The sequence below is a fragment of the Phalacrocorax aristotelis genome, chromosome 1 (assembly GCF_949628215.1).
Source record: "Phalacrocorax aristotelis chromosome 1, bGulAri2.1, whole genome shotgun sequence".
Taxonomy (NCBI): domain Eukaryota; kingdom Metazoa; phylum Chordata; class Aves; order Suliformes; family Phalacrocoracidae; genus Phalacrocorax; species Phalacrocorax aristotelis.
In genome coordinates this window covers 202,464,242-202,477,025 of record NC_134276.1, presented here as the reverse complement: position 1 = coordinate 202,477,025, position 12,784 = coordinate 202,464,242, and the positions used below count along the sequence as shown (strand labels likewise).

General features: G+C 40.5%; 1 protein-coding gene across 1 annotated transcript in view; it reads left to right on the top strand.

Moving 5' to 3' along the window:
• The window catches only part of SLC2A13 (solute carrier family 2 member 13), a 164,300-nt gene that overhangs the window by 73,304 nt on the left and 78,212 nt on the right, over positions 1 to 12,784 (top strand). Inside the window, exon 4 of the mRNA XM_075081344.1 lies at positions 480 to 588. Coding sequence (XP_074937445.1) covers positions 480 to 588 — 109 coding nt within the window. The remainder of the gene's footprint in view (positions 1 to 479; positions 589 to 12,784) is intronic.

Sequence of the window (12,784 nt, the reverse complement as noted above, 5' to 3'; positions counted from 1 at the left end):
CACACTTGCAGCTGTTTTTTGGAAATTGGGTCTTCGGTGGACTAGGGAGAACACTTCATCTGCAAGATCCAGATCTGAGCAGTGAATAATGGCATTTCTGAAATAACCTCTCAGTAACAGTGGGAGCTTTTCGAAAGGAAACAACAATGATATTTTCTGATAACTTTGAGTACATTCAGTTGCAGCAGATGTGCAATCTGTTAGTATGATACAGGAGAACTGTGCATTTGCCACCAGTAGTATACACTGTTTACAAAAATGGGTTCATGTTCTTGCCTGGGTTTCCTGAAAATCTTCTTTGTAGTACAGTACAGAAAAGCAGAACTGAAATGATGTTGTTAAAAAATAATTGAAATAATCCAAGTTTTTTTGAAACTAAGGTGCTAATCCTGTTATGCCTGGGAACATTGTCTTGATAGTGATCACTTAAGAACTATTACGTATTCTTTTGTTGTTGTTTGTGTTTTTTTTTTTTTAAGCTGGACCTGTGATCTGCAGAATGCTAACATACCCTCCAACTCGAAGAGCCTTAATTGTGGGTTGTGGTCTGCAGATGTTTCAACAACTGTCAGGGATTAACACCGTCATGTATGTATTTACTGCTTGCTTCTCTTTATAAAATATAAGAAAAAGACAATTAGACCAGTAGCAGTTGTAGATGGGCTTCTGGACAAAATCCGAAATGTGGAATATTGAGTGTGAGAGCTGGTTTGAAATCCAGATACTGACATATTTGGTGTCTCAGAAAATAGGTACAAGAGGATGTTAGTGTAAGGGCAAACATTTATATAGAGATGAAAATGCAAACTGTACTCTGGGAGATGAGTTATTACATGTTAGGGTTTACGGTCAAAGCGATGTAAGTCTAGAGAAGAAAGTACACTTACAGTTTGAATTTGCGTGCAAATAGATGAAAATACTGTGAGGGTTAGACTGTTGACCACATAAATCAGATGGAATATTACTGTGAAGTGCTAAAGGAGGTCAGATGCTGAGGGAAGAAGCATTTCCTATTATTACATGGTTCTGTTATGTGTATAAAAACTCGGTAAATGCAGAAGTGAAGAACAATATATTGGGTGTTCTGATAAGCTGTCAGCTCACAAGAGGAGTAGCTCTTGGCAAACAGGCGCTGCACAAGACCTAGTTTAAGATTAAATTACTGTTGAGCTACCCTACAAGAGTAACCATAATGAATATGATTTCCATATAGTTTTAAGAGCAAGTGTAAAGTATATTGCAGTAACATCTTACGGAGAAAACTACACTTAAGGGAGCAAGCTTGTTAGGAAATAGTTAAAAGGAACAGCTGAAAGGGTAAAGTTTTTAGTGGTACGAAGAGCTACTGTATTATATGTTAGAGTAAATATCTGCTATCTATCACACGGGGGGGGACGGACCCAAACTCAGTATTGTTAAACTGCAAAGGAGGGAAATCTGTAACAGGTAAAGAGAGAATTTATAAAGTAGAAATTGAAACTAGATGTGGGCAGCAAGAGAATGCATAACTTGTAAGTTATGTGTGAAAACCAGAGGACAGGCACAGAAGGAGCTTGGAGAAATTCTTCGGGCACATCAGAAGCAAGAGACCTAATAGTCTACAGGCCCAGAAAGGATCAAGATGTTGTGAGAACGCTAGCAGAAGAGAAATCTTCAGCAGCAAATCTCACAAAGACTCTTTTTGCATCTGTGTTAATTATGGACAGTATGTGAAGATTCCTGCACTGGAGATTACTTGAGATGCTTCAGATGGTCTGTTTCAAATTCAAGTGTTAGAGGAAGAACTTTTAGAACAAGCTGATTAAAATGAATAGTAACAAATTGCTTGGACTAATCAGGGTACACCCAACAGGTCTGGAGTAATATGAATACATAATCACTGGATTTGGAAATGTAGCATAATCTGTGTGAAGCTACAGCCCAGAAAGTTTCATTTCTGTCCTTATCAAAATTAATTAAAACTGTTACAGAATCAAATGAGATGATGTGTGTTTATAAATACAATAACCAAACATATACATGGAGAATTTAAAATAATAAAGAGCAGCCAACATGATTGTTGTAGATGGATTATAGCTTGCAAATTGGTTGGATGCGAGTTCATGGTCATGTTAGAATTGTATGTCCCATATGAACTAACCATCCATGACAGCTGCTACCAAAGTTTCTTGAAGAAACCAGGCGGTCACAAAAGTAAGAGAGAAGCCCTCTCAGGTTAGTAACTGTTTAAGATAGGAAAAAGAGGATAATAATAAAAGATCAGTTATCACAAGCCAAGCGTAGACTTGTACAGGGATCTATATAGCAGTCTTTGCTACTTTAATAAGTCTGGGAAAGGGGCTAAACAGCAAAATAACAGCTTGTACTCCTACACCATTCATGATATTAAGACCCCCAAATCTGTGAACATGAACAGTTGTGGGAAGACAATACAAGATAATAAATTAATAAAATGGCAAGTGCATTAACTATACAATAGTATACAGTAATGCTTTCAGGAGGGAACTGACTAACATGCATGGCAGTCTGAATTGTTACTACTCAAAAAAGAGGTCTTGAAGTTGCGTTATAGCTCTATAGAAACATGATGATGACATCCATGACTAATCTGGCGTAGCACGAACAATTGTAGACGCTCTATCTTTCAGTAAGGATAAACCAGGTTATATATGAGGAAAGAGAGAACCTGTATTTCAACAGGATGGTTAGGACTCTGCAGCTTGGAAAAGAAATGAGTTCAGAAGAAACGCAAGAGGTGTGTAAAGCTACTAATGTTATGGAGAAGGTGGAGAGAGCATGATTATTCATCATTTCTTATAACACAGTTTTGATGACTCCTAGGTCTTATCCAGCAGTAGGCTTAAAATAAACATTTTTTTTCATGCAACATATAATTACATAGTGGAACTCATTGCCACAGGATGTTACAGATGCTAAATGTAGAAGTAAGTTTAGAAGTTAGTTAGGGGAACTTATATAATAAACATTATTAAAATGTTATTAAACATGATGTGGGTGCAACCTCTGGCCAACGACAGTCATTCTCCCATTTTGGTTCCTACTACTTTAGGATGCCTTATTAGGATGTCCATCTTATAACAAAAAATTGACAAGGTTTATGACACTGGTACATTGACTTTGTTTATTTTAAACTCCATATATTTTAAAATCTCAAGCTCCTTTCTATGTGGGAGGTTTTACAAATAGTTTGGAATTGACCTAATTTGCTTGTGGATGTGTAGGAGGACAGAATTACAACTCTAAAACATAGTTGAATCTTAGCTTTAAAATAAGAAGATGCCTATGATAAACACATGAAGGCACTGTTGTTAAAAGTCTGGCTTGTAAACCATTTGCAATATCCAGTAGATTTATAACAATTCAGTATAACTAAATGTTTAGTTATCAGGTATACAAGACAAACATTGTCCTATGAAAGGACATTTTACAAATATAAGTAAGCAGCTGCCTATTGATGGTTTGCTTGCATAGAAATTGGTGATTGCTTTTTAATGCAGTCATTAAATGGTACCTTAAGGAACTGTCAGATTTTATTAACTCTCTAAGCACTATTTTCCTCTGCATAATGTTTGGCTGTGTCATTCTGGGATTGCTGTTCTGTTGCAGCAGGCATTGGTTATGTTTGGAGGTGGTAGGATTGTGTGAACTTCCCTTCAGTGGTTTTGCAAACTCATTTACCAAAAACAGTCACAAAAAATGTTTTGATGGTTGGTGCTCACTGTAACTTTGATGCTGCACCCCTTTCTGGGCTGTAGGAGAAGAGGCTGATGACCCCAACTTCCTATTGCCTGGCTTTCCCTTGCAAAGAATTTAGCCTCTGGTTGCCCTCTTTCACCTTATGTATTCCCATGGGACTCTTCAACACTGCGACTGGTTAACTTAACATGGCAGCACCAATGATGGGCCCTGACTTACTCTGGTTTGAGGCTTTCCACTATTTCTGATATAAAAGGCTTTGTTAAATCTTATATCGAGCAAGTGAAAAACATTGGCGCCCAAGCGATCTTCTCTCCATTTTGCCAGTTTGAGGGAAAGGGAACAGCCAGAAACAGGTGCATAATGTATATCAATTCCTGGCTACATGGCTGGTGCTGCCGTGAGGGGTTTGGCTTTTATGACAATGGGGTGTTATTCAAAGACTACAACATGCTCGGGAGGGATGGAATCCACCTGTCCAAAAGAGGTAATGGAATCTTCAGCAGTAGGCTGGCTAACTTGGTGAGGCGGGCTTTAAACTGAAGGACTTGGCGGGTGGGATCCGTTGTGAAAATGCTCACACCAGCACGTCCAATGGGGGAGTAAGTCAGGCCAAGCAGTGTGGTGATAAAGGTTCCTTAGCTGTCTCCCAGGAGGTGAAACGGAAGACCAATCACCTCAAGTGTATGTACACGAATGCACGCCGTCTAGGAAACTAACAGGAGGAACTGGAGCTCCGTGCCCACTCAGAAGGGTATGACATCATAGGGGTAACTGAAACATGGTGGGACAACTCAAATGACTGGGGGATCGCAGTAGACGGTTACAGGCTCTTTCGTAAGGACAGGCAAGGTAGAAGAGGTGGAGGAGTTGCACTCTACATTAAGGAAAACCTCAAATGTATCAAAGCCAACTATGGTGACCGCGACTGCTCTATCAAATGCCTCTGGGTTAAAGTCAAAGGGGTCGTCTCCAAGCAGGACCTCACAGTCAGTAGCATCTGCTACTGACCTCCTAACCGTGATGACAAAGCCGATGAAGCGATACTTGGGGCACTAAAACAAGCTTCTGGCCAACAGAACCTGGTCCTTATGGGTGACTTCAACTATGCAGACGTCTGCTGGAAGAACAATATGGCAGCTCGCATGTCATTCACCAAGTTCCTGGAATGCATAGAGGACTGTTTCCTGATACAAATGTTAGAAGTGCCAACCAGGAATGAGGCGCTGCTGGACTTGCTATTCACAGACCGAGAAAGCCTGCTTTGTAGTATCTCGGTTAGCGATAGCCTTGGCTGCAGTGACCACAATATTGTGGAGTTTGGGATCCTGCTGACTGTGCTGAAGGTCAGCTCTAAGACAAGTGTTCTGGATTTTAGAAGAGCAAACTTCAGTTTGCTCAGGGCTCAGTTGGGAGGGATTCCATGGGATGCTTCCATGGAAGACAAAGGAGCTAGTGGGTGCTGGGAGTTCTTCAAGAACTCTCTGTTGGACACACAAAGCCAATTTATCCCCTACAAAGGAAAGGGAAGTAAGTGGAGCAAGAGGCCCCCTTGGCTCAACCATGACCTCCTGGGTCTACTCAAATCCAAAAAGCGTACCAGGGATGGAGAAGCGGAGGATTATCCTTCAAGAGCTACAAGGGCATTGCCAGAGCATGCAGAGATGCAGTTAGAAAAGCAAAAGCCCAGCTTGAATTGAAACTGGCTGTAGATGTCAAAAATAACAAGAAAGGTTTCTTCAGGTATGTCAACCACAAGCAGAAAAAGAAGGAAAACATTGGCCCACTGTTAAACAGAATAGGAGAGTCAGTCACCAACGATGCTGAAAAGGCAGAGGTCCTCAACACTTTCTTCACCTCTGTCTTTACCAGCACTGTAGGGTCCCAGGCTTTGGGAACAAAATTCCCGGTTGATCCAAACACTGACCCACCACCAGTGAAGGAATAGTTAGTACATGAATTATTACAGGAGCTTGACCCTTAGAAATCGATGGGCCCTGACACCATGCATCCGAGGGTATTGAGAGAAATGGGTGATGACATTGCAAGGCCACTCTCCATAATCTTTGAGAAGTCATGGAGAATGGGGGATGTCCCAGAAGACTGGAGGAAGACAAATGTTACCCCTATCTACAAGAAAGGCTCGAGGGAGGATCCAGGTAACTATAGGCCCATCAGCCTTACTTCAATCCCTGGGAAAGTTAACAAACGAATCCTCCTGAGGGCCATCACAAGTCAAATGAAGCATGTGATTGGGAAAAGCCAACATGGCTTCACTAAAGGCAGATCGTGCTTGACAAACCTGGTGGCCTTCTACGACAAAGTGACTTGCCTGGTTGACGTGGGGTGGATGGTGGACATTGTCTACCTGGACTTCTCCAAGGCCTTTGATACGGTCCCCTACAGTCTCCTTCTGGAGAAATTAATGCGTTATGGCCCAGACAAGTGGTCTGTGCAGTGGGTGGGGAACTGGCTGACAGGCCGCACCCAAAGGGTGGTGGTAAATAGCTTTTTCTCAAACTGGCAACCTGTCACTAGTGGAGTCCCCCAGGGATTGATATTGGGCCCAATGTTATTCAATCTCTTTATAAGTGATCTGGATAACGGTATCAAGTGCAGCCTGATGAAGTTTGCTGACGACACCAAGTTGAGTGGGGAAGTAGACACTCCAGAAGGGAGAGCTGTTCTGCAGGAAGATCTGGATCGGCTGGAAGAGTGGGCCAGCAAGAACCTTATGAAGTTCAACAAGGGCAAGTGTAAGGTCATGCACCTGGGAAAATATAATCCAGGAGTGCAGCACAGACTGGGATCCACCTGGCTGGAGAGCAGCTCTGTGGAAAGGGACCTGAGGGTCCTGGTGGACAGAAAGCTCAACATGAGCGAGCAGTGTGCTGCTGCAGCCAAGAAGGCCAACAGGATGCTGGGTTGCATCAACAAGGGCATCGCCAGCAGAGATAAAGAAGTCATCATCCCATTCTACTCAGCGCTTGTCAGGCCACACCTGGAGTACTGTGTACAGTTCTGGTCCCCTCTATACAAAAAGGACATGGACAGGCTGGAAGGGGTCCAGAGAAGGGCCACCAAGATGATCGAAGGACTGGGAAGCTGCCATATGAGGATAGGCTGGGAGAAATGGGTTTGTTCAGCCTTGAGAAAAGGAGGCTATGGGGGGATCTCATCACCGTGTACCGCTACTTAAGGGGTAGCTACAAAGAAGATGGAGACTCCCTTTTTACACAGAGTCCCATGGAGAGGACAAGGGGGAGTGGGCACAAGTTGCTCTTGGGGAGATTCCGATTGGACATCAGAGGGAAATTTTTCCCAGTGAGGACAGTCAACCATTGGAATAATCTCCCCAGGGAAGTGGTTGACTCGGCCACGTTGGACGCCTTTAAGAGTCCCCTGGACAGGGTGCTGGGCTATCTTGTCTAGACTGTGCTCTTCCTAGAAAGGTTGGACTAGATGATCCCCGAGGTCCCTTCCAACCTGGGATTCTGTGATTTTACTGTAAGAAAGTGGGGCCATAGGAGTGATTTTGTAAGTGTCTGATAAACTAATTAAAAAAAAAACAACCCACAAAACATAAATCGCAAAGCAGGAAAATGAAATAAAATATAAGGAAGAAAACAGTTGTAGAATGATTTAATACTTCCCTGATTTCTGTATGCTTTACCAAGTAACTCTTCTATTTAAGAAAACAAAAGTTTAACCTAAAAAGTATGGGTGTGAGAAGTAGGAAATAATATAGAGGAATTTTGCAGAGTTCTAAAACTCACAGAGTGTACCCGGTAGTAGGGTAGATCCTAAAAAGCAGAAAAATATGTGCAAGAAACACATGTAGACAAGAACAAAAATCTAGACCTTCTGTGCTTAAGAGTTCAGAAATCTGTTATGTATTTTCTGGATAAAAATTGGGTATCAGTAGTGAAGCCGATGATAGCAACGAAGTCCATGTGTAGCTGAATTTCTCCTGAGGGTGGGGAGAGGAAAACTAGAAGAACTTCTGTAAGAATTTTTGAGGACTATGCTCTGTCTATCTCATTGCGTGATAAACTGATGTAGTTTTTGCACAAAAATAGATTTGTATTGTATTTGAATCTGCCATGTATGTGCGTAACATCCAGAAACTCTTGTCATGAACAGGATGTTATTCAACTGGTGAGAATGGCATGTGGAGCAACCTCTGCATTGAGGAGGTGGATCTGAAAGAGAAACAAAATATAAAAATAGGCTAAGGAGATTGTCATCCTCACAGGAACAAATTCTAGCACGATAAATTTGGTCAGTAAAAGAATAGAGCTCAGTGACCTACAGCTTTGATTCCTTTTTTCCTAAGAACAAGGGTACCACTGCTGTTTGATAGAGTGCCTGAAGTAGAAGAAACGTTTCCTTTTTGTCATGGCTTTTGTGAGCTTAACGGACCTGTAAAAGATCAAGTCATACAATTTTAGACAAGCATCTCTCACACTGGTGCAAGCAGGTCTGAAGCAGTTTGACTTTTCAGTTTCTTATCATTCTGCTATTTTCTCATCCTGAAGACAGAAGCTCGCTCTTTCAAGTCTGGAGTCACAAATCTTGCTGACACGAGACTGAAGAAGGCCCTGCGAAGGAAGTTATATTCCAGGATAGCAGTTACTACAAATTAGCTCCTTAGTAGTAACATATTCCAGAATTTTGTTACAACAGTGGTATGCAGTTATTTTCAAGCCCAGAGTGGTCCATAGTTAAAACTTGGGGGAGGAGGACCATTTTAAGGTAAAACTTTAAGCTATTTTTTCCCATCAGTTTATTCTTTAAAAAAATAATATTTTAAAAAAGGAAGAATTTCATTGGGGGGGGGCTGGCAGGAAGGGGGGGCTTCAAGGATTTTACTATTTCAGATTGTTTGATGAAAAACATCAATAGAATATATGGATGTTTCAGCTATATGCTCATGCTCCTGCAGGACGATGACTTCTGAAAACAATCCTGGTTCCCTGCAGCTTCACTGCAGTCAAAAAAAAACAAAAACCCAAACAAAAAGTAACCATGGGGAAGAAAGCTTTTGGAAAAAATCCTAAGTTAGCTTGAATACTAAGCAGTAATTTAGCCATAATTGGAGGGAGTTCAGTATTGTCTCGTCAGAACTACATATAGGTATTGTGGCCTCTGCTGCAGTTTCTGCTGCTCTTTAGGGGGCTTGCTAGTTTTGAGCGAGCTGATGGGCGTTGACGCAGGCTGCCTGTGCCCTCAAGACTATAAATTGGAGATAAGATTGAAGAGACAGCTTGATTATTCTTATTCTCACAAAACTTTAAGTAGACTTGATGAAAGCCAAACAAAATATTTTGTTCTGCAGTTGAAACACTACACTTGATATAATGCTAATTTAGTAATTTGCCATTGTCTTCTCACATTGTATTAGAAGAGCTTTCTGCAACAGGAAAGTGGTATAATATGTGAACAGGGAGAGCTTATGGCCCTCTCCATTTTTGTTAAGACTATATTTTTGCTGGTGTACGTGATCTGTTACTCCTAGTTAATAAAATGGTTTTTTATTGTTAAGATATCCTTGCATCTCCTAAAAGTTAAGTGAATCCACATGTAATATGTATTGGTGCTTGGATTTGGTCCACAGATGCTTTTGAGCTCTAACAGTCTTGCTTTTTTAATCTATGCAAGGAAACAAAAGAACCAAAAAATGAGATTACAAAGAAGCATCTTTTTCTGGCTGGCAAGAAATAGGGAGCGGAAGAAAATATTATATGGAGAAGGAAAAAAGCTCAGAGTAATGAGAGAGGAAAAAAAGCTGTGTAAAAGAAAGAAGGAAAGGACTAAAGAGGGCAAGAGGAGGTTATGTAACAAGCGTAAATTGAAGGTTTGAAGATAAGAATATTAAACAATTAACATGAAAAGTGAACGAATATTGTACTGAATGTAAATGAAAGTATGAAAGAGGACAGGAGTGGGACTGGAAAGAAGCCGGGATACTTCTAAAGTTTAGTAGAGGCTAGAGAGGAATTTAATGGAAGCAAAGCACATTTCCCGACAGGTATAATCGCCAGGTCTATTGTGCAACAATTGCAGAGCTGGAATCCGTGAAGAGCTGTAAACCTTCACTTCTGTTCGCTGAAGTGAGAGTGAGGTTCTGCTCGATAGGGATGTGCAACTTAATCCCCAGCGGGATGGTGAAAGTCAAGACTGAAAAACTTGCCTTGAAATTCCAGTTTTTAAACTTTTTTGAAATTAAATACTGCATAGGTATGACCCCCAAAAACTTACACAATGCTGTAATGCCATCCAAGTTGCACAGTAGTTACTGAAGAACAATATATCTTTTATTGTGTAGTATCCATTTAGATTTAAATCAGGCCACAGTAATTACCAAGCAGACTGCCTTGTAGCCTTTGTTTTTGCATGGCCAGTATGTTGTCGCCTCAGTTGTTCTTGAACACTCTCAGACCCAACTTTGCTTGAAGTCTGACTGAAGGAGGGACAATTACATTAATGTTTTTTTCAGATACAAACTTTGTAATATTGTCAATATAACTGAGAAGTCTTTGTAATTGACAAGTCTAATTTTTCTCTGATTAATCCATAACATTAAGGCTGCTCCCTGCTTAGGTCTTCATCCTTCAACGTTTTTGTGTGAGTAAACTACCTGGTTTATATCTTTCCCTTAAATTCTGCATTTTCCCCATAGGCTTTAGATGATGATTAATAAAACAAAAAGAAACCCTGAGTTGCACATCCACTTGCTTCTCAGATAATAATCCATTAAATCTTTTATTAGGTTTTAATAAATCCTTCCAATAACTTTTTTTTTTTTTTACCATATTGTGCTTTCTTCACATTGCAAGATGCTTTATATAGTACTGCATGCAAACTTATAATGTAAAAAAATATAGTGGAGAAGAGAGATGCATCTTTGGACTTGTATAGCATACAGATGCTTTTTAGATAGACTGCAAATATTTTTGGAAAAACGACTAAACAGAAGTCTAGTCTAGTCAAGCACATGAGGAAAGGTGACTCTCCTGTTATACCAAATGTCTCTGTTGTGTGTACTATACAGAAATAATGTGATTAACTTATAACAGCCCTTGAGATGAACAAATTGTAGTTAATAAATAATTTACTCAGTGTAAAACATTCTAAGTGAGAGTTTACGGAAGCCACCTGTATCCATTTCATAGTACTTGAAGGAAAATGAAACACTAACTCTGGTATTTTGAAAGGTTTGCACATTCAGCAATGATATTTCCATAGGCTAATAGTGTGCTATTATCACAGCTGAACTTGCTTCTTCTAAAATAAAGAGTATATTAACAATAAAATGTTAAAAAAAAAAAAAAAAAAAAAGCTCCAAACAGCTGATAGTCACCAACTCGTCCTTACCGGACACTAGTTTCTTGCATAGAAACCAGACTATAAGTTTTCTAGGCCTGGAACGTAGGTTGATTTCTGTTGTGTGTGTTCCCCCTCCCCCACTCCTCCTTCAGTAAATTGGCAGATCTGAACTGAACAGTTTCTTTGTGGAAATCTGTCCACTTAAGTTTGGAAAATTATCACACAGCCTGAGGAGAGAAGCGGTGGCTTTGGAACTGTGACTAAGGACAAACTCTGTTTCGGAGATGAAAATATTGCGTGAAGTACAGGGCCTTAGGTTGGGCAGAAACAGTTTACAAGCTAGCAGTAAAGATGCTGGTGGAGTAGATAACAGAAATGTTAAACACCCTTTCATCAAATGCTGTCTACAGGAACCGTGGGCAGTATTTACAATGGCTGGGAAATGGCCATGTTGGCACAGTCAACCCTTTCCACTGCCTCTTTCTGTTTGCCTTCACATCCCCCTCGGTGCAGGACAAGGGGTTTCTCTGACCAGAGTTTCTCCCAACCCTGCTCTGATGGTGTTTCTTCTTCTCAGTCATTAGAAAATATGGACGTGGGAAGGGAGTACTGCCTGGTAAGGGGAGTGTGCCTTGGTACATCTGCGAGGAACTGGCTGAAGCATAAATGTGTTGATGACAGGATGCCAATAGCTGTATCCAACAACTAAAACGAAACAAGCAAACAAAATATTAGCTGGCTAAGGAAAACTGCAGCAGGCCTGAGGAAAAAAAATTAACTCTCTGTTCCACAGGGAGGAAACAGGCTGCTGAGCACTTCAGTCGTGAATTAACATGATCTGCACAAATCCTAGTCCTTCCTGATGAGAGGGTGGTGGGTGGTAGTGAGTATTGGTATTTAGGGTCACGGAGGGGAATGGGGAGAGAAAATAGCAGGTCAAACTACTATTATATATCTTAAATACATCTTAAATGCATCTAAACATACATCTTAAATAGCTCTAAACCTGTGCAAGAACTATGAAGAGTAGTTAGACCTCAACCTTCATTTTGATTTTGTACGTAGCTAGCAAGCTGCAAGACTGAGTGATCCAGATGGATGTATCTTGCGCTTGAGGCACAAGAAGGCAATTCCACAAACTTCAACATTTTTAAGGCTGTCATGATATTGCTGAAGTTTATGAATTGTTTGCTGTGTTTTAAAGACAACTCCTGTGCTTTAGAAGTTCTGCTTACAGAGTGAAAGATTTTTCTTAAATATTCTTGTGTGTGCTTATTGGAGATGGCCTAGAAAGCCTTGAGCAGCTTAAGGGTTTAATGGTTTAGCTCCAAAGGCTGTAATCTATCAGTTGCAATAATTGTGAGAGGGTGTTTAGGATACAAGTAAAGAGAATATATCTGTATAAAAAACAAGTCACCTGTGTATCAGTGTTTCCATTTAAAAATAACATTAAAAAGAAAGTGAATCTTTATTCTCCTGTTGTGCTGACTTTGTGTGATGGGCCAGAAATTAATCTGAGTCAGTTTAAAAGTATAGATTTGTAATTCCCTGTAAAACAAAGGTAACAAAAACCTGAGCCTTGGGTTATTTGGGCAATGCCATACACCAAGCTCCAAGCTTCCCTCTCAGGCTGAAGCTTCTCACTGCTAGTGCTGGTTCTCTGCGTATTTGTGTTCTCATTCCTTTTGAAATAGAAAAGAAAAACCACAGCCTTAAGCCACTTAAAGGTAAAAAAAAA